The following is a 22,058-nucleotide window of genomic DNA, read 5'->3' on the forward strand; positions in this document are numbered from 1 at the left end:
GCTGATGCAACCAGTCTTTGGGAGCCACGGGCCATGGGCTAAGCACATTGTTTCAGCAGCAGCAATTAAAAAAGAGAGCTCAGTGGCAGCTGCTGGAATGACAGGCTTGCGTGACTGATGGCTGTGGGTGTCTTTTGTATGTCTCTGTGTGTGTGTGTGTGTGTGTGGGTGTGTGTGTGAGAGAGAGAGAGAGAGAAGAGATAAGGGCAAAGTAATAGACAACATATATCTGTGTGTGTGTGTGTGTGTGTGTGTGTGTGTGTGTGTGTATGCAAGAGGGAGAAAAAGAGAGAGAGAGAGAGAGATACGGACAAAGTAATAGAGATGGCTGTATGTGTGTGTGTGTGATAATAGTCCATAAATATGGATGATGAAGTTTGTGTGGAGAGTCAACATTCCTCATGCGTAACCAGCTGCTGATGGACAGCTACATCACTTTCAAGGCGCTCACCAAATGTGCTGAGGGAAAATCAACAAATATTATCACTGTGGATTATTAAGTTGTCTAATTCCTAAATAAGCACGCGCACATACACAAACACACACACACACACACACACACCATACAGTCTATGTTGCATGCATACATATGCCCTCATCCTCCTCTCCCTTTAGAGGACGAAAGAGTTGTCATGGCAAAAGGACCTTTGATCCCCACACTTTCTCTATGCAAACACTGCTCACCGTTTGGTCACTGAAAGCTTTGCCAACACAGCATATCGGCTGGGCACCACCCTCAAGACAAATGACATCCTACACGGACCGTGGCCATTTGTTTGCGCTCCTCCGCCCGTGTTATCTGTCATCATAATCTTGTGGACATATCAGCAAATAGAGAAATATAGCTCTAATTCGTATTCCCTCTGGCTAACCACCCTGACAGCGGTATGCGCAAACACTGCAGCACTTCTGAGGGCTGGCATGACTCATCAACGCAGTGAAAGGCAGCCTTCTTTGGGCAAAGTTGCAAAGCCAGAGAGGCTGGTGATTATGATAAGGTGTAAAAAAAAAAAGCCACCACGCTCGGTTTAACAGTAGGATTCCCCCTTGACTATCAGAGTAACCGCTTTTTATCATTAGGCTGTTGTTTTGTGTTGTTGTGCTTGTTTTTCGTTGCTGTTTTTCTCTATTTTTTCTCTAGCTTTGAGACAATCTGCTACAGGTGGAGCGTGACGGGCCCCTCCCCTCGCTGACGGGGAACGTGGCATGCAAATACAGTCTGTGCAGGTATCAGGTATCCTGGCTCGACTCGACTCGGAGCAAGCTGTGTTGAGTTGACACAGTGCTGCAGTTTTGCTGCCGTTGCTCCTACCATTGCAGGAGTGGGAGAGGCTACTGCCTAGCCATGCTGAGGGGGTTGACTTTGGCCGCCGTGCCCAGCGAGCAGCAGTGTCCAGAGTAAACAGCCGTCCGGTCCAGCGCCAGCGGCCAGCCCCCAGAAAATGCCCACGGCGGACGTGCCGGGTGCGCACTTCGACATGCAGCTGCTGGGGAAGCTGACGCTGTCCGTGGCCACTGTATTATTCATCTCATGGGCGTACCGCTTCTACAGTTCCAGAGGTCGCCGTGGGGGTCAGATTCAGCAGAAAGGAGTGGCGGCCAGCACATCATCACCACCCCCACCATTATCATCATCATCATCATCACCACCACCACCATCATCACTGTCATCATCTAGTCACCATGCTTCGGGGTCGCCACCAAAGTGCAGCAGCTGTAAGATGGAGCTTCGCCCCCGCGGTAAAGTGACACCAGAAGCCGCCGCCGCAGGTAACAGCAGTCCACGGAGCCGGCAGGTGTCAAAAATATCTGTGTGCTCAGTGGCCACACCTGACAGGGGTGACGCACACGTCAACAACGGGGGGCAACGCCCCGGCAACCGGGCTACAGCTGATCACATCATCACAACAACAGTAGCTGTGTCAGAGAAGACAAGTCAGAGCACCAGAGACACAGAGGCGTGCAACTCAGTTATGAGCGACTTGGAAAGGCAAGCAGTGGCTAACAAGTTGGCCACCACCCTGACTTCTCCATCTGTGGGTAGGGCTGGCTCAGCCAGCCCCATCGGGCGCCTATCTCCGTGCCCGGTCAGTCCAACTGGACCTCTGTCCCCGGGCCTGGCCAGTCCAACTGGCCGTCTGTCCCCCTCCCCGAGCAGCCCCACCGGGCGTCGGTCCCCGGCATGCCTGCTGAGGAAGCTGGACGGTGCTGTGGAAGTGGGCAGGGAGCTCTTCCAGGACACGAGCCACCAGGGCAACTTCTCCAGCTTCCAGTCCAAGGCCGAGGTCAAAGTGGAGGAGGGAGACCTCGTGTTCGAGAGCCCGGCGGAAGGTGGAGGAAAGGAGGTGCGCGGAAAGATCTACGATTATTTTGTGGAGTCCTCATCCCATTCCATCTCGGATGTAAACTCTTCTGGTAGTCCGACGAGTGTCTGTTATCATAGTTCACACCCAATAAAGCTAGTGACTCTACACAGCACCAGCACCAACAGCAATGACCTCCCTCACACCCCGGGGACCATCAGCCCCCCTCTGATCATGCGGGATGTGGTGTTCAGCCAAGGCTCGTCAGTGGATGACAATCTGTCTCCCACCAGCTCCAACTCGTCTCCCCGCGACGACCAGCCTAAGAGGGGGCTTCTCCGGCAGGACAGCTACCTGATAGCTGCCGCTAACTATGAGTCTCCCTGTATGACTGGCAATGGCTCTGGTCCTCTACGCGGCCATTCTCCAGCTCCACTATCAGCAGACGTCCCTTTCAGCCCCGTCAGCCTGAAGATGACGGCGACGCCTGACAAAGACGAGCCGAGCTTGGAGACGGTCGCCGGGGCCAAATTCGTACACGTCCCCCTGGAGGGCCTGTCCAGCTCCGACTGGGAGAGTCTGACGGGGAAGCTCGATCTAGGCAACTGCCTGGAGGCCCTGGAGCTGGCCAAGAAGCACGGCCACGGCGCCCTGCAGCAGGCCTCTCTCCGAGTCATGTCTGACAACTACCTCAAGGTCCTCCGGGACCCGGGCCTGTATGGCAGGCTGCGAGCCGGGGAACGGGAACAGATCCAGCGACTGCGGATGAAAGGCCGACAGTGCCTCATGGTGGCCGACATGGAGTCACCCGACTGGTCCAGACGGTCCTCGCCGCAGACAAAGGAGACAAAGGACAGTCCCCGGACGTCTGGCGGACTCTATTACTATGACGACTACAAAGACACCTGGCACCGGCAGTGTGACATCCCGCCGGAGGTGGCTTCGGTTGGCTCGGCCATGTGCACCATGGATAACTATCTGTTTGTGGCCGTCGGCTGCCAGGGCTCGGACCGTGCCATGGTGCCGTCCAGAAAAGTGTTCTGCTTCAACCCGGTCACGTCCATTTGGAGGGAGATCTGCCCCATGAACGAGGCCAGGCCGCACTGCAAGCTGGTCGCCCTCCAGGGCCACCTCTACGCCATCGGCGGTGAGTGCCTGTCGACCGTGGAGCGCTACGACCCGCGCGCCGACCGCTGGACGTTCGTGGCCCCGCTTCCCAACGACACGTTCGCCGTGGCGCACCGCGCCACCGCGTGCAACGGCGAGCTCTTTGTGTCGGGCGGCACCCTGCGCTACACGCTCCTGCGCTACAGCCCCAAGACCAACGCCTGGCGCCAGAGCCTGATCGTGGGCACCAAGGAGCGGACCACTGAGATGCTGGCGGTCAGGAGCTTCCTCTACCGCTTTGACGTCAACCCGTTGTTCGGCATCAACATCTACCGCTACCACACGGCCGCACGGCTATGGTACGAGTGCTGCACCAAGCAACTGCCGCACTGCCCTGCCTTCCAGTGCGTCGCCATGAGCGATGTGATCTACTGCGTGAGCCGACAGTTCACCATGAGGTTCCTGGCCGACGAGGTCTCGCCCGGCTTCGTGGCTGAGGACCTGAGTGTCCTCTCCACGGCCAAGGGCATCTTGTTCCCCTTCGTCCTGGCCCTGCCTGATAAGAGCGCCGTTCAAACCAGCGTGTGAATCACCACAAGATCAGCCGCAACCACTAGACGCACAGGGACCCAAGCCACCTGGAAATGTGGTTTTGTTTGTGTGCAAAGCCAAGTGAATGCAATTCAGTTGGGCTAGGAATGAAAAAGGACCACTGCCGAAGGTAATTATGGTGCAACATTGTCAGATTCTTTCTGTACACTGTGCCAGGAGAAAATTGACTGTTTCAGGGAGAGCTATTTGTTTTTTGGAATTTCTATTCACACAAGCGATTTATGGCAGCCACAAAATCTTCCTAATATTGGGTTCCTCTTTCAGTGCTAACTCACGAATACTATGGAGCTCTAATGCAAATATAACAATTAATCAGATGGCTAGGCAAAATATATGGTGCAAAGATACACAGGGCTGTAAAGATGCCATAGCATCAGGGGTTATTAGCACAGTTATCCATTTAATCTCACAAATGCTCTCTAAAATGTTTCCCATTTAAACTGTTTCCATAGTGTAGACTATATTTTAGCTTTTTTCTTTGCTAAAAGCAAAAATGAAATGTGAGATGAGGAAATATATGTCCACATCTGTTCAAATATATGCAAACGTTATTAAATTACTAGCAGGCAAATCATAAGAGTTGTGATTCAACCTCTGGTCCGCTTTCTGACTTAACAACCACTAAGACACTAACTTGTTGATACTGTAAAGGTGATGGTGCTTAGTAAATGACTGTCCTCTGCAGCAACCTTTACGTTAATCATTCATGACATGTCCGTAACTCTGCAGCCATTAACTATCAATGTCTTTCAAGTTCCCATCCAGATATACTTCAATACATCTCAGCTGTTTCTTCCTGTATGTACGATCCTACCCGAAAGCCCTGTATGAGAAACTAAGATACCCTACACATGCTGTAATTTGATTACTTGAGAGTGAAGTAGAGGAATGAATGTTAGACATTGCCTGGACACTTCATCAGTCACTTGTATATTTTGCTGTTTCTATATGCTATCCATTTGGATAATTATGATTATTTATTTGTTTGTTTTCTAGTTTAAATTACATACCCCACAAATAAAGACAACTGAGACATATGTGTATATGAACCAGAAAATGACTATCCATTTATAATCAGATATTGTCTGAATTTAGTTCTGTGTTTATTGACTATGCAGTTTATTATTTCTCTGTTTTGATGAATATCTGACCTTTAAACACGTCTGGCACAACACAGAAAGGACAAACAATCAGGAAACGGCTAAAGTAAGCTGCTGGCAGGTCTACGGATATCACCTGCCTCTGACGTCCACTCAAGATAGACATGTCACTATAGTGCCCTCATGTGGCTGAAGATGGATTAGTGTGTTGGTGAGAGAACTGTTGGTGCAGTTTGCTAGTACAACAGGAGCATAGAGAGAGAGAGAGACAGAGAGTGAGAGAAAGAGAGAAGCAGGAAGGAAAAGAAAGTGAAAGATGAAGATTGTGAATGTAGATGAGTTGATTGGGACAAAATTAGATTTAGAGAAGGCGGAAAAGAGAGGGAGAGAGAGGGAGATGGAGAGAGGGAGAGGAAGCAAGAGAAAGAGAGAGAGAGAGACTAATTACACTGTTTGAATGGTATAATGACCAGCAGGGAGGAACCCATGCAGCGAGCCTCACCAGTGATGCCAAACAGTGGGTGAAGTCTGCCACAGATGGCTGACCATCAAACTCCAGAGTCTTTGATTCTTCCTAATTAAACACTTTCATTCCCTGTAATTAAACACCTAATGGAACGGGAGCGAGACAGTTCCCCTCAGATTAGCTACCCCAAAATGACTCATGGTCTGTGATCGGCATCAGAGCTGTTGTCCAATAGACATGTCTCTGTCTCAAGGGGCACCATTGTGTGATCATAGATGTGCTTATGAAACATTTGCTGGGGAAAATAAATGCCGCGAGTTATTGCACAATAAATATGTTTATTCTATTCCTTCTTGTTTTGTTGTTCTCAGTTTCCAATATCTACAAGACAGTGCATGCTTACGCACACAAGCACACTTATCTTCCCTACCAGTGTGCCCAAACACACACACACAAGTTCTGGAAATACACATGTAGTCTTACAAATCAGATCAACACTAACAGGATTAATATGTCATTATATATAAAAGCGTGTGTCCATAAATCAGAAGCATAAGTCTCTTTAGTTCATAAAAATCTTTTATCCCTTTGCGATATCTGAGAGATAATTCTGAAGTTATGAATTGTGAGCGTTGATAGGAAACAGCTATGCCCTCCATGTTGGTTGTATCTTCCCCCTGTGACCAAAGGTAGGGCTGGCAAGGGAGGCCCCTTTGCACTGGCCAGGGCATCAGGCACCGGTCCGAACAGGCGTGGAATGACCTCCGAGCCCTGGGAGTTTAGGAAGCTGGGTCTGGCTGAGAGGTGGAGGGCGGGGAGGACACATGGCGGAGAGTGGGGGCTGCTGGTAGGACGAGCGGTAGGAGCTCAGCGCGGGCGTCGCCTCGCTCCGACGGTGCCTGTCGGCACGCGCCCAACGGGCCTCCGCCAGGCCGAAGTTGGTGGGAGGCACTGGAGAGAAGAGAGGGAGAGTGTGTGTGTGTGTGTGTGTGTGTGTGTGAGAGAGAGTGTGTGTGTGTGTGTGTGTGTGTGTGTGAGAGGGAGAGTGTGTGTGTGTGTGTGTGTGTGAGAGAGAGAGTGTGTGTGTGTGAGAGAGTGTGTGCGTGTGTGTGAGAGAGTGTGTGCGTGTGTGTGTGAGAGAGAGAGTGTGTGTGTGTGTGTGTGTGTGTGTGTGTGAGAGAGAGAGAGAGAGAGAGAGAGTGTGTGTGTGTGTGTGTGTGTGTGTGTGTGTGTGTATGAGGGGAGGGGAAAGAGGGGACAGGGTGTTGGGTGGGACTCAGCTGCTCTCTCACTGCAATTATTAATTAAAGCACTGACAGATTTGGAACAAATTAAAGGCATCCATGCCATGCCTCTCATTTAATGGCTTCCACAATGGCAACTTTTTTTTAGGGAGAGTCAAATCACTTGTAGGTTAACAAGAGTTTTAGTTACTCTTCCCTTTCTTTATTTCAGGCTTAAATGACAAAGATGCTTTGTTACACAGAAACATGTCACATGGTAACATGCATTAAGTCCACATCATGATTTCTTACCGTATACCACCTATAACAGTCATGCTATCCAGACCAATGTTCCACCATGTTACCTTTGGCTGCATGGTCAGAGCGCTCTGGGATCCATGCCAGTTTGTTGGAGTCCCAGGAGCGCAGCTTGGGCGTGGCATGGTCACTCCTCCGGCCGTACATCTCGTCGTACTGGGTGACCAGGAAGTGGGAGGTGGGAGTGTCATGGTGGGCAAGCAGCAGCTTTGGGGGAAGGCCCTGGAATGGCAAAAAAAAATCCTGTCTGCTTTCTGAAAGGAGCCTAGGCCTACACTTTAATTTGGGAAAATGTCCCAAAACTGGGTAAATCTCACTATTTTATTGTGCCTAAAAACAAAAAAAAAGGGGCCAATAAAGCAATCCAATTTCTGGGAAATCCATTGAGTCCATTATTAAGCAAATTGTCCCAAAGCATGAATATAAGAAGGACAAAAAAAACATTTTCAACATATAAGCACTGAGAAATGAAGACTTCCACCCTAGCTTAGATCTGTATGGATGCTGTCCACTGGGACAAGGAGGACGTTATATCTGTTAGGGACAAACATAGACTTGGGCATTGGCAAACCTCTCCTCTGCGCAGAGCTGTTCGTCTCACAAAGGTGTCTGGCTGGTAGTCCCACTGTGGCCGGTAGTCTAGACGGTTGGTGCTGTTCGCCGTCCTGCATTCCCTGGTGAACTGTGAAGGGAGGTGTTTGTGAAGGGGGGTGGGGTTGGTGGGAGGATAGAGATGGAGATTGAGATGACACCGGGATGGTGTTTCCGAAGAAGGATGCTCGGAGGCCGCACTGGTCAGCACACCCAACAGTGCCTGAGGTAAGCACTAAGCAGCACTCGCATATCATGCATTCCCCACACACATCGATCGGCAAAAACATTCCCGCTGCTCAGACAGAAACTGCAACTCGACACACACGCACGCACACACACAGACGCACACACAGACGTGCACACACACACACACACACTCCAACCTCCACCCCTAAACTGGAGCCCATTGATGCCATTAGGCGTTTTTGTCTCCCGTGTATCACACCCCCGCTGGCTGTTGCTGACCGAAGCTGGAGGCAGAGTCGCTAATCACTTTTGCATGGATCTACAAAGCCAACTGAAGTGCTGCTCAGGCCCTCTGGCCAGACGCCACGCAAGCATTACTGAGGGAATGACTTAGTCTGCTCGGCATATCAATTGGGAACAAAAGGCCAGACTCACTGGACTTGCACTTTCCCAGTGCAGTGGGAGAGTGATTAGCCCTGTAGATACTTTACCGGAGTGACACCTTGCTCGGTGTCACTTGGCCACGGTTACATCTTTAGCGGCCTGGTGACACTATTTGAGAGGTAACGGACACCAGCTTTACGTTGTAAATGCTACATTCACATTAAATGAATGAAACTGGGAAAGCCATCATTCACTTGAACATTTAAAACTTCAGTCAATTAAAGTCCTAGCCTACAGGGTACATTAAATCATAATTTTGGTGGTAAGTTTATGAATCATAAAAGGCCATCAAAAAAGAGTCACTTAACCTACAATTATTAGCAGGCTCGTTTCAAAAAGCTGTCAAGTTTTTTAATTATACATTTTAGGTACTAGTGGGTATACTCCTGCTGGCAAAGGTAGGCGATGCCTTTTTAGACACATTTGAGTGGCAGGCTTTAAGCAGGACTTCAACACCTTTCAGCCCAAATCTCTTTAAACCATGACCCTTTAAGCCCTGCTCTTGGCCAAATGACTTAAAAGTACCCGACACGGCTTCACACTGTTATGCTGCTCGTAATAAAGAGAGGCACAGTTTTCTCTAAACACCAATTATATGGTGCAAAAAAAGAATGTTTCACATGTATTACCCTTGATAATAATAATGAAATTAGAGTTAGGCTTTTATAGAAACTGTATGTCACTTTGGATAAAAGTGTCTGCTAAATATCAATCAACTTTGACTTTCAACTTTTTGAAATATAACTTGAAACAGCAAGAAAAAGAAAGAGAAACAGACCAGACCATTCAGTGAAACATGTTTCAGACAAGCAACAACAGCATGCCAGTAAGCCAGTAAGCAGGGATGTGCCATTTACTATAACAGAAAGAAACATAACATTTACATACATAACAGATGTTTGTCACACTTAAGATCAGTGGGTCATAATAGTCTCCTAAGCGTCAAAATACTGTATGCATCCTACCTGCAGCCTCTCTTCCACCCAGTTACCAATTAGCACTTTGTTTGCATATTTCTGCTCTATCCTCCATCCAGGCTTGGTCCATTTGTCATAGCTCTTCTCTTTTCTCCACATGCTGTTGGAACTGCAGGGCATCTACAAGGAACTCCTGACATCTATAGCATATTTAGAGACATCCAAATAAGTGCAAATGCATAGCATTACACCAACAGCCATTGTGACATAGGACAATAGGGGAAGAGTGCAGTGCTCTGTTGCCATGGACACAACAAACATGCTGAAAGCTAAACTAGGAATAGGCTATCTGAGACTTGTGGAGTCCTTTTATTTGTACGTTATACATCTCTCTTAAGGGAAAAATGAATGGGATATATCAGGGTTATGGGAACAAGCTGTTTAAAATGTGCATTCTTAAGCTGCTAAATCCATTTCCGGCAGACTGAACGCAGAATATGCAATAACTAAATGACAAAACAGAAATATATGCATTTAATAAACACTGAAATATGTATTTAGTCAGTTCTTACTGTTATTTTGCCATGGTTATAATAAAACATCTAGACTCTACAGTAGAGAATTAAAAAGTGGCGTAAAGTAAGGGATAACGGCCGCCGAGGTGTCCTGTTATACGGAATTAATGGACGAGGGCGAGGGGCAAAAACTCCCCGACGCGCAGCGGAGGGGAGTTGCCTCCGCCCAAGTCCATTAATTCCATATAACTGGACACACCTCGAAGGCCGTTATCCCGCTTATCACCCGGTTGCCACTGTAAATAAACACGCGGTTCTGTTTAAAAAGAAGCTCACTAGTTCAGCTTGTTGTACAACTTTAGCATGGACAGTTAGCTTGTTTACAGTTGATTCCATTGTTGGAAAGCCTGCAACCAAAAGATTCTAGAGCGCTGCAACCGTCGTCCTACTATGGTTGTTATAGTTACCATTCATAAGCATTGATATGGAACGGTGTCCTGTTATTCAGAATTAAAGGCCACCCGCCAGCCAATCAGAAAAGAGTATTTATTCTCTCCGGGTGATAAAGTGAAGTAAATAATATAACAATCACTTTAAGAATGCTGCATCACTGGAATACATTTTCATATGACATAAACCATGTATTTCCGGTTTCCTAAAAAGCATTCCCTGCATGTAAACCTTATTCTTCGGTCAGATAGATGCAGCTTGACTCATCACTCTGACTCGATAACATGCCGGGGTCCACATGAATCAAGTTACACAAAGCCTTCTCACTTCTCTACAGTGTTTTCACATAGTCAACAACCCTCTCCAGAACCCTCTCGGCGGAGGCGAAGGACAGCCAGCCGCGGTTGTAGAAGTTGATGACGCCATGGAAGCTGTCGGGCGCATTGTGCCAGGTGACGGGCACGCCCAGCTGCTCCAGCCGCCTGGTGTAGAAGATGCCCTCGTCCCTCAGCACGTCGTACTCGCAGGTGAGGACGAAGGCCGGCGGCACGGCGCTCAAGGCGGCATCGTCCGCCAGCAGGGGAGACACCTCGGCGCTCAGCCCGGCCTTGACGAGGTGGTAGACCTCACCGTCGTGCTCTGAGGGTGTCTGGCGCTCGAAGCCCCGGGCTTTGATCTCAGCAGGCAGGTCGTCGGGGTCGAGCCAGCGTCCGTAGCGCAGCTTGAGCTCGGCGGGCACGTGCAGGCCGTCCAGCAGCTCCGGGCAGGCGTACGCCTCCCCGCAGAGGTACTGCAGGAAGTAGAAGGCCACGCGCGCCCGGAGCAAGATGGGCACGGTGCCGTTCTGCTGGTACGAGGGCAGGTTGAAATCGGCCATCTGCAGCGCCGGGTAGATGAGGACCTGGGCGCAGGGTGCGAGCAGATGCCCCGGCTGGTGTCGCCCAGCCAGACGTTGGCACAGGGCCGCCGCCAAGTTCCCCCCCGCGCTGTCCCCGCCCACCGCCACCCGGCCCGGGTCCACCCCAAAGCTGTCGGCGGCCACTGACAGGAAATGGCAGGTGGCGGCCTCACAGTCATCCAGCTGGGTGGGGTACCTGTGCTCGGGGGCGAGACGGTAGCTGCAGGCAGGGTCGAGACCAAAAACAGTTCATAAAGGACAAAGAGATAAAACAGGCAAAGAGATAACTATTTACATAGCTACTACTTATATTAGAACCATATGACGAGATGGCATCTATTCACATGGCAAATATAAATGATAAATGATATGTAAACACACCCAACAGACACCACAGTGGTTTCACTCTTCATGGCGATGTATCGACACACTTCGTCTGAGGTATCTGATGAGAGGAGAGGCACAAAATGACACAACTCAGACAACACAGACAACTCACACAACTCAGCAGAACCATGATGCCCTAACGATGATGCTCACTCACCTATACTCCCAGACACCCACCCTCCCCCGTGGAAGTAGACCAAGCCTCTCCTCTTGCCCGAACTGGGTGCCGTCGGCTCATAAACCCGCACTGGCACCTCAGCGAAGGTCAGGTCCTTGATACGGAGCCCTTCTGGAACCGGTCTCCTACTGGCCATGATGAGGCCTGTGGCCCATCGGGTGAAGCGGACCTGGCTACACAGGCCCAGACGGTCCAGGATCCTGCCCTGCAGAGAGGATTCAGGAAGTCTTATCAAGAGTACATGAGGCATGACTACATGCATAACCACTTTTTGCTTTGGACACTCTTTTGATTTGCGAATGAATGAAACCTTTATTGCCCCGAATGGAATTTGACTTGCAGTCAAGGGAGCCACATTGAACACAGACAACAACAAATATTGACAACATTAAATATCCAACAACATTAAGACATCAATAACAAAGAGACAGAAAGTATTAAAACATTTACAATTAAAATTATAGTGGTGGCACATAGACATAAAATCATCAGTCCAATAGCTAAGAATAAAACAAATGAATGGTGCATAATTTAAAGTGTCTACGTGCCTGTATCTGACCAAATAGGCCCAAGACAAAGAGAGCATGTACTGTATTTAAAGGACACAAAGAAATATGTAATTATTCCATATCTATTCATTTACTTTTGTATCTGAACTTCAACACAAAGCACACTTTCACCCAAAACATCTTGCCGTTCAGACAGAGTACAGCATACACTTAGGTGGTGTGTGAGCTCTCTGAGAATCCCATGACCTAGTTGTAAGGACTTCACTATACCAGTTGAGTTACAAGTGCATCACGGGAATTATTTACTAAACCCAGAGAAAACTGTCTGACATCAGTTTTAAATGACAAACATGAATAATAGAACAGGAACATCTCTCATTTATTATAAACAGATGCTCTTTTACTTCACAAATATTTCAGCGTGTAACGTGAGAGTTTGAGACATGGTGCGAACACAAATGAGAAAGGAAAGTACCCTCTGTTCCACTTTGAGATTGTTTAACTAAAGTTGGAGTGAAACACTGTCAGACTTTGCGGCAACCTTGACAAGCTTTAACAAGCCTTTTCCCATGAGCACTAAGAATACACATAGGAAAGGACTAGCGTCAGAGTAACCCCAGTGACTTGACTCTTATCTCTGCTATAACCTCTATCAGCCCCCGAGGGCACACACTCTCACACTCAAACACACACACACACACACAAGAAGGCTCACAGTAAATCTCATCCAGCCACTCCCTCAAAGTACACATTTAACTGCTCTTGTCACAATGGTGTGAGATCACTCTTTTTGCCTTTCGCCACAGATGCGGCCTGACAAGATTTGATAAGCTGCTCCCCATCAACACTACGCGTGTGTCGCATCAGAACGGCGCAGGGGCCACTTACGATGACGGCCAGTCCGACAAGAATGCAGTGAACCATGTGGAGTTTAGCCGCGCCGTCGACCCCGCGCGGGATGTCGCAGTCCATCAGCTCTGCGTACACCACACCAATTAACAAGAGGCAGAAGGCGGCCGCCAGGGCTCCCAGGCCAATGATGAAAATCGCAATCCCAATATCCATCGAAGCTGCGGGATTGTTCAGACTTAGAGCCACTAATGGGCAGTGATAAGGTTTCCTTTTCCCCTTGCCTGGCTCTGGTCGGCCCTCCTCCTGTGAATTCAAGTCCACTCCCATTACTGTCCTTTAACTGACTTTGGCACAAGCGAGCACTGCAGTTACTGGGCCAGTCAGTGAACAGACACAAATCATTTGCCAGCTTAAAGAGTGGCCAGGTGTTTGGCTACATGTTCTGTCAATTTGTACAAACAGGTCACTTTAATCATGAAGTACTGGAGGACCTGTGGTGCCCCTCTACATGCTTCATACACAGTATCAAGGTGTGTTTCGGTTTTTACATGGACAGTTCAAAATCATTGTACACAGCTTCAGAGATTTAATGAAGTAGAATTAGTTAATGTTCTACCCATGAGGAACTGGCAGAAATCGTTCAAAGATTTGAGGGAAGAAAGAGGGAAGCTTTAGGCTAAGTCCACTTTTTAGTCCCTTTGGAAACATTGATCATTTAAACTATATCCTTATCTAGTGTGCATGATGGTGAAATGTCAATAAATTAATTTTGATTCAACAAGATATTTCAGGCATCACCAAAATACCCATCATGCTGCTTGGCTTCCACCTGACAGAGATGCTGCAGAGTGAGCTTTTCCTGTTGATCTGTAGATGGCAGTGACACTCAGAAAGATGGAGCATGAGGAGGATGTGAGGATAAATCAACATGTCTGCTTTGGCTAGTTCATTGGAGGCCCCTCCACTGCGCAAAGATTGAGACACTCACATATTATCTTGCAGGTTAACTTATGAGCAGTTAAACATTTTTCTATTTTCATTTTATTAGATGACCTTAGCTATTTAAGCTTCTTTTTGAGTCATTGATCAAATCATACAATGGTTTATGTTATTTGCAGGTCCACTGCGATAATTAGGCCAGCTATGCCTTGTAGTCTAACTGGAAGGCTCTGACCATCAATGATGAGAAAAGTAGGTTATAAACTCCAACAAATATGTTTGTTATTGGCTGTTCTCCTTTAAGAACATTGCCATACAAACTTCTGACCCGACTTTGAGTTGGTAGTTTAGTGACTGTGCCTGGGGGGCCCACCCCACACTTTGGGAACCACTGGCCTTGTGAGTGTATGAATCATTATGCCCACGCATCATGCATTCACAGTTAACATTAGGTTTCATTACAGCACCACCCCACCCTTTCTCTCATGTGAAGCATTTCTACTGATTTATTTCACCTCATTCTCCAGGTTATTGTTGTTGGCCTCCGGTCAGGATCTGGGACCTCCAGCTAATAAAAGCAAGGGACTGTCCAGCAGCACGTTTCGAACCGACCCAGACACATTTTTTCCACAGCTTGGCCTGCCTGCTTCCCCTGCCCTCCCCACAGACGTGCTCGCAGCTTTCCCTGCAAGGCCGCGAGGACACAAAGCCACCATTGTGAGTGTGCATTTTAAAAAACCCAAGCCTGGCTTTCTGGAGCAGTTTCCACTCCGCTTCGCCCAGTACCAAAAAAAGAAGAAGAAGAAGAAGAAGAAGAAGGAAAAAAAACACATCTAGTGGGCCAGGCGAAAAATCACACCCTGGAATCTCCATGGCGGCTGGTGGATTTACTGCATTACTTTAAGAGGCATTTATAAAGGTCTCTGGGCACTGTGCTCTGGAGCTCCTTGGGAATGGCTCACTCTTAATCTCCCCCTGTCACAGGAGGAGGGGATGGGGATGGAGAGGATATGGGGGGGGGGGGGGCATTTTGAAGTGGCACATATAGAGAGAGAGGGCTTGCTGTGTGAGCATGCATTTCTTCCTTGTATTCACCAGTTCTTTTACAGAGCTTGCTCTCAGGGCATCGACTCCTATGTGAGGTGAAATTGGAACTGCAGTGAAACTACCTGTCAACAGTCACACTTCACACTGGCGTGTCATTAACGCCAGCCTTCAACGCCCTCTAATATGACTCTGTGTGTGTGTGCAGCAACACGGTGGATCAGCAGGGATGTTGACAGAAGCCTGGAATTAGACATCTCTCTCTCTGTTGTGGGACTGGAATTTGGTCAGATGACTTGTCTGACTGCATTATTTTGGTCCCTGAAAGATTCCTTCTAAATCATGTGCTGCACTATTGTAATGTGGAATTCAATAGGTGGTATTCTGCACAGATACAGTTCTGTACATGCACAGTAAATTACATATTGTTGTTCAAACAGCGAACTCTAATCTATCTCTACACCATGAGGCATAAGCCTGTCAAACCAGTTTGGGAAAACATGCTGGTTCATCATATTGTCAGCCATCAGTTTTCTCTCAGGCAAGTCAACTCTGGCCCTACACAGTTTTACTATCAATAAGCAATTTTCCATTTGTTATATACTTCTGGATATATTTGGGTTGCAAGGTCAAATTCAGACAGAACGAATTTAAGGTTAAATCCCATATTTAGTCTACATGCAGTGTGTCTTAACTGCTTGAGAATTCTGTCAGCTCCTCTGACTACTGTGGGTGGGACGGGTGGTGTGTGTGGGTGTGTGTGTGGGGGGGGTTACATGCTTGTACTTGAACACAAACTAGCCAGTAGCAGTGTCTCTAGGGGTGGGGACACAGGAGGACGAGAGACAACCACTCAGCGGACACTCTACAAAGCAATATTCCCCAGCACTCAAACTGTCAATCAGGATTAATGGTCCCTTAAGACAAACATCAGATACAACAGTAGGGGTTGAGTTCGGACTTTCGAGTGGTGACTCAGAGAGAGAACTGTGGCGATAAGGTCTCGTATGAAAGTGTAGCACAGGGCAGTTGTGCCAGCAGATCGTGGCTTAGCCTGTTCGTGGAAACGGGGGATTTCGCCTTCTGCGTTTAGAATCTGTTCTGACATGAATGCGCCTCGGGTGACGAAATTTATTCAAAACACTCAATAAAGAGCGCGACCTTATGAAATGTCTGTGGACTGAGTGAGTCCCGCACGCCCCAAATCGGAGTAAGAATAGGTCTGTCTTTATTCTGCCACTGAGCAGGCTTGATGACTGTTGCTTCCACTCAGTGCGCACTGTTTGCAACGCACAGCTATAATGCACGGTTTCTAATACGTAGGCTATATGCGTGTCATTAAAACAACAGAATATTACGAGCTTTCTGTTGTCTTCAAAGGTAGACAACACATCATCAGAGAGCATCGGTTAGCTGCCGAAAGGATTCAAGACGCTGACATTTGGTACTTAAAGGGAGCAAGAAAACCTGAGTTGAGATGGACCTGAAGACTTTCGGCTGCGTTGTCCTGTTCCCAATCCAGATCTTCTACTACATAGTCAAGGCGAGCGTGTGCTGGCTGCTACCGAGCAGGAGGAGAAGTCTAGCCGGGGAGATTGTACTGATTACAGGCGGAGGAAGGGGCATCGGGCGGCACTTGGCGTCGGAGTTTGCCAAACAGGGTGCAAAAAAGGTAAATATTGTAACGGATTATTTTGTCACAGTTTGTCATAACCCACCAACGTACGTAAACTTGCATATTTAACTTACCATCTGAAATGAAAACAATCGGCATGTTCACTGATAGATAGCACTCATTTTGTCTTGACATTATCGGCCATTCTAACAGCCATGTCTATATTGGTGGCAGCAGCAGTTTTGCGGTTGACGTTGACGTAGATTTACAGGTGAGTCGTGACTGGCAAGCATGTAGGCTACAAGTCGAGTCGAGTTCGCTTCTGCATCTAAAACAAAATACATTGCATTTAATGGTAGCCTACTCTATTACTGTGTTTCCAAACACAGCATCAAATATGTTGCCAACAACTTAAGAGGAATGGCGATGGCCATACATCAGAAACCTTCAAACGCGCAGAGGCTCACGGGGGTATTCAATGGCAGGAGAGACTAGTCGGTCTATTTTTTGACGTAGTTGCGTATTGCGTAAACTTGATATTGTGCAAAGGTGTCAGGTGTGAGTGAGCGAGTGGGCGGACTGAATATTGATGAGGCTTTAGTTGTAAAAAAAATCAGAAGCTGGGTCAATATAATTGTTACAAAGCTTAGTGTTTGGACTATAAAGAGACAGTTGGCTGTCATTTGAACATGTGCAGTAACATAAATAAGTTGTTCGTTAACGAGTCACTGAGGTTAAGTTGTCAACCCCTACAAAAATTGCTAGCCTAGTTAATAAATCTTACTTCTTTTTATCATTCTCTCATCAAACATCATACTTAATGTGTCCTGATAATGTTATATTGATGCAAATGTCATACCTCAACAACATAGATAAACTAATGAGAATGTAAAGCAGTTCTCTTGTGTTTGGTTCAAATTGCACACTTTGGGTCTTTGGGTCTTTGAAGGGGCATCTCCAAAAGGCATAAAAGGTCCCTATCTGAACATTTGACCACTGATGCAATGTACGTATACAGACCAATATCCTCAGGGACTGTGACAATAGAGATGCAGCCATCATGACCCTGGTCTCACTGGCTTTCACATCAGCACTAAAGCCACAATCACGGAAGCCACTAATCCCCAGTAAAGTTTTCTGGCAGCAACATTGACTTTGGTCCAGATGGCACTTGAAACACTAAACTCAACAAGTCCCTACAAAGGCCTTTGATTCAGACGACGGGAACCCGGTGGCCTCTCCCTCCCCTCTTAAAAGCCAAATCCCAGCATCTCATCTGTGTGTTTATTGTAAAGACATAACGTGACTTCCCGTGTTGACTGTTGTTTTCCGGGTGAGCGGGCCCAAATGTGCCGTGAGACCGTGAAACAAGGGCCCTGCAAGTGGAGCTTTTTGGAGGAAGAAGGTTGAAATGTGGCAGCTGTCCTACCGGTCAAAAGTTATAAATAGCTCCACACTTCCCACCAGAGTGCACTTCATTTGAGCCTGTGTGAACGAGAAATGCTGGTGGTGTGGATGTACACAAGGCCTAGTTAGGGTGGCTCTGACTCAACCTCTCAAACCCAGGTTTCCAGAAGTCAGTTTTTGGGGCCTACTGTACCTTAATACCATAGCATTGCTAATCTTCCTTACTATGATTTAAGTCATGTCCATTCTCCCCTAATGATTGTGGATATGGCATTCTCCACTCCACTGTGAAGTGCAGTAGGCTACATTGTCTTCCTGTTTTTCACACTGAGTCAGTGTTTATCAGCCTGTTGTTTATGTATGCACCCGTTGTGTGAGTGAGCTGGAAAATAAGACTGTGGTTATGACGCCTACGTGGTTGTTGCTATAAATAAAGGCACCAGACGACGTGTTTCGCCTGGTAGGGCTCTCAGAAAGAAATGGGTCATCATTGTGCGTCAAAAAAAAGATCTGGGGTCTCTTTGTGTGGTTGGTTATGTCTGCAGGTCAGCAACCCAGAAAAATGCCAGCCTGCCCTTAAAAGCTCCCCTTTTACAGCTGCACGACAAAGGAAGCTAGAAGGCTTGTCAGCACCTCATTGCTGGGCTTTGTCCAGGTGTGAAGCCTTTGGTTACAACACTTTTGTCAGTAGGGCTTCACAATTATCCTTTCTCTTAAGAAATGCTAAAAAGACATGGGGCACAGGTCATAATTGCACCTTGGAGACGTGAGGGAGAGAGAGAGAAAAAAAGACAAGGCAAACTTCTAGTCGGAGACCCTTTACATTTTAGGAGCTGTTGTTCTCCAGCTAGGCAGACTAGCATGCGTGTGTGAGGGAGAGAGAGTGGGGGTCACTAACGGATCCAGGGTAGATGTGCATTTTTTTTGTTTTGTAAAAGCAAAGCGGGAAGAGAAGTAACCACTGCTGCAATTGGCAGAGGCCTCTGAGTGAAGTAACCATCACTGAGAGATTTACAGTGTCTGTAGGTTACATCAGCTTTGACTGAAATGAAAAGAAGAACAACCAGAGAGGAGGGGAAAAAGAAAACAAAACAAAACAGTGAAAGTCAAGTTGAAAACTCTTGCCACTGACTCAAACCGTTGAAAGACAACAGCAGGGGCTTAGATTTATTTTTAATGTGATTTTGTATAAAGTTATGCCCAGAGGCAAAGCCAGCTTTCGGGCCCAGTCAACAGGATTGCTCCTGCATCAGCAGCAGAAGCAGCGGGCTTGGCCGCCAGTGTGATAAGGAAGCGAGGGAGGGTGGCTATGTAAATGAGCGAGTGGAGTGTGAGCCTGTTTGGGGTGGGGTGGGGGGGGGGGGGGTTGGCGGTCAGAGGGGGTGGCGGAGAGCATGCTGCTCCCAGCTGGGTATTGCCCCGTAGCTGACCCCACTGTCTCTGCACTAATGAGACAGTGGCAGGCGACTGCCTCCTGAACTCCTGCTGCCCCCTCTCCCTCTCTACACCCCCCCTCACCTACCCCATTCTGCTACCCCCCCCAACCCACCTCCCATCCTGATTCAACAATGGAGGGATTTTAGGTGGGGAGGGGGCCGTAGAAAAAAAAGAAGGGGGGGGGAGAGCTAACAATGGCAGGCTGCATTGCTGCCTGACTAACAAGAAATCCCAATCATAAGATAATGGAGATTAAATAAAACTTGGAGGCATGTCTCCATGGTAATGGGGCCCAAGGAAGTGCCAAAACAAAACTTTGCAAACTGCTGAAAAAATATTGACCTTCCATCAAGCGAGTCATTGTGTGCTTTAGCATGATGGGATTAAACGTAGACTGTTTGCTTTTATTCTATGCTAATGTGGTGCCGTCACTCTGTTGCGTACTCTAAGGACTCGGCCTGATAAGGCTTGCAAATGTGTGTATGGCGAATCACATAATTGGATTGCTGTTGAATGCCACCTTGCATGCTCGACCCTCTTTCCCTAAAGAAAATATCAGGTCCTCTCCAAATCCCGTTATAATTATTTATCCTAAGCCGCCTTTAAAACAATCACGCCAGCAGACTTGCAAATGAAACAAAGCAATTTGGGGGTGGGGGGGCAACAGAAAGTGTTTTAAGAGAGGCCAACAGCAGTTCATTAAAGTTAAGCCCCTATAGTGAGGTCATGAAGTTGACAAGTGCAAATCACTCTGATCTAATGCGCTTGGCTCATCTCCCTGTGGAAGAAGCAAGAAGCAGGCCCCAAACACACACATCTCACCTCATGTTTCTGCCTCTTTAACGTCCCCATTATACACGTCAACCTGAGGGAACTTGAGATGTTTTCAGAAAATCCGATATTGAGGAGGGCTGATCAAATTGCCTTTTGGCTTTCAGTGCTCAAGGCGTACAAGGGCACTGCTGGAGTACAGTATTTTTTGAATAGCTTATCCACTTCATTCCAAGTTAAGGTCATAGGCGGAGTGTGTGGGTTATGGCCTTCATTTTTGATGGGAACATATTTTATTTGAAGCAAATGGAAAAAGGAATAAATTCTCCCTTTGCTTCAGGCATTAACCACAACATGAGCACACTTTACAATTTTCCTCCAGTTCTGAGGTCAAATTATTGAAACCGTACATAGTCAGAGAAAACTGACTGAAGATCCAGTGACCAAGATCAAGTAGGCCTAAAGCTGCCTGTGGAATATCCCTGAGAGTGTGTGTGTGTGTGTGTGTGTGTGTGTGTGTGTGTGAGAGAGAGAGAGAGAGAGTGTGTGTGTGTGTGTGTGTGTGTTCGGGAGCGGAGGAGGAGGAGGAATAGGGCACATCCCTGATTTCATTACCTTTCCGTGACCCCAGAGACTGACAGATCTAATTGCCCAATCAGTGCCCCCCGCCGTTGCCTCCTGCTCAGATGACCGGGCGCTTTTATTGGCCTCCCAAGCCGAGCTGTCCTCTCACTCATCTCTGCACTAATCCCCGCTCACCCCAGCCCCCGAAGCCTCCCTCTTGTTAAAAAAAATGTGGGTGGCCGGCCAAAATGGCTCCTCTGTTCTCCACCATGAAAGACGCTCTGCTGTCCATAAAAGTCCCCTGGGACTCCCTGGCATTCGGAAGATTAAAGCAGCACATTCTTAATGCCAGCAGATGCTGAGGATGTTCATTAAACAAATGACACCTTAGCTTTCCTTCTCTCTCTCTCTCTCTCTCTCTCTCTCTCTCTCCCCCCCCCCCAGTGGCAATTTTGGTTTATGGAGGTCAGGAGTAAAGTATCTGTTTTCTTTTTTCTACATTCTCTCTGTCTGTTTCTCACAAATCATCTGTTTTAGCCGTGACCTCCGTGGCTTTTGGAGCATTAGCGATGTAAGGGGTCCATCATTTCTCTCTGCCAAATGGCTTTTTAAATGCCATTCCTCAGCCTTTATGGCTCAACATTACAAGCTTAGCTATTTATTATTAGAAATGCAATCTACTAGTACCTACCGATGTTTGAATGCACTCAACGCATGAAGGGTCATTGAGTCCTTTTACAATAGTAATGGCTATTTCACCTGAGGATCCCAGTGATAAAATGTGCTTTGTGTAGCCATGCATACTTTATATTATCATAAGTCAGTTATAATAGTCCTTCTCATGAAAGCGTTGGTCCCATTTTGCCTTTCAAATAGGCTTAGGAGGTATGAAAATAAACTTTGGAAGTATGAAAATGATTCATGATAATTGTTATTTTAGAGCCTTGTCTGGTCACACCCTTGCTTGTACGTCATTCTAAGCGTCACCTGAAATGCTGCAAGCACTTGCCCTTCAAAGCACTGTAGTTATAGGATTTAAAGAAGTCATCAGGCAAAACACAATGACGTCTTTGTTGTCGAGCTGAACCTATTTCTCTGACCTTGTCTCCCTGTCTGTTAATGCAATGCTCTCCTATTCCTCCCTCTGGCAGGTGATTCTGTGGGGCCGCACAGAGAAGTGTCTAAAGGAGACAGCGGAGGATATCTGTCAGTCAGGCACAGA

General features: G+C 47.5%; 4 protein-coding genes across 4 annotated transcripts in view; 2 read left to right on the plus strand and 2 right to left on the minus strand.

Annotated features, from left to right (window-relative positions):
• Positions 1 to 1,296: 1,296 nt before the first annotated feature.
• klhdc7a (kelch domain containing 7A) lies at positions 1,297 to 5,900 on the plus strand. The gene has a single exon (XM_076268621.1). It carries the CDS (start codon positions 1,443 to 1,445, stop codon positions 3,996 to 3,998), a length of 2,556 nt encoding a protein of 851 aa, XP_076124736.1. The 5' UTR covers positions 1,297 to 1,442; the 3' UTR covers positions 3,999 to 5,900.
• A 418-nt stretch (positions 5,901 to 6,318) lies between these two features.
• cfap107 (cilia and flagella associated protein 107) lies at positions 6,319 to 9,933 on the minus strand. The gene is made up of 4 exons (XM_076268708.1): positions 9,319 to 9,933; positions 7,701 to 7,811; positions 7,177 to 7,351; positions 6,319 to 6,539 (listed from the first exon to the last, which is right to left on the minus strand). Exons 1-4 carry the CDS (start codon positions 9,448 to 9,450, stop codon positions 6,319 to 6,321), a joined length of 639 nt encoding a protein of 212 aa, XP_076124823.1. The 5' UTR covers positions 9,451 to 9,933.
• Positions 9,934 to 10,022: 89 nt separating this feature from the next.
• Positions 10,023 to 13,272, minus strand: aadacl4 (arylacetamide deacetylase-like 4). Its single transcript, XM_076268152.1, has 4 exons — positions 13,096 to 13,272; positions 11,678 to 11,903; positions 11,515 to 11,578; positions 10,023 to 11,353 (listed from the first exon to the last, which is right to left on the minus strand). The coding sequence occupies exons 1-4, from the start codon at positions 13,270 to 13,272 to the stop codon at positions 10,567 to 10,569; spliced, it is 1,254 nt and encodes a 417-aa protein (XP_076124267.1). The 3' UTR covers positions 10,023 to 10,566.
• A 2,597-nt stretch (positions 13,273 to 15,869) lies between these two features.
• The window catches only part of dhrs3b (dehydrogenase/reductase (SDR family) member 3b), a 16,869-nt gene continuing 10,680 nt past the window's right edge, over positions 15,870 to 22,058 (plus strand). Inside the window, exons 1-2 of the mRNA XM_076268241.1 lie at positions 15,870 to 16,714; positions 21,988 to 22,058. The exon at positions 21,988 to 22,058 is cut by the window's right edge and continues 73 nt beyond it. Of these exons, the coding sequence (XP_076124356.1) occupies positions 16,520 to 16,714; positions 21,988 to 22,058 (266 nt within the window). The 5' untranslated portion in view covers positions 15,870 to 16,519. The remainder of the gene's footprint in view (positions 16,715 to 21,987) is intronic.

The sequence above is a fragment of the Alosa pseudoharengus genome, unplaced genomic scaffold (assembly GCF_046254945.1).
Source record: "Alosa pseudoharengus isolate Yale_2024_CS ecotype anadromous, Long Island Sound unplaced genomic scaffold, YU_APseudo_1.1 YU_APseudo_1.1_scf_5, whole genome shotgun sequence".
NCBI classification, from domain to species: domain Eukaryota; kingdom Metazoa; phylum Chordata; class Actinopteri; order Clupeiformes; family Clupeidae; genus Alosa; species Alosa pseudoharengus.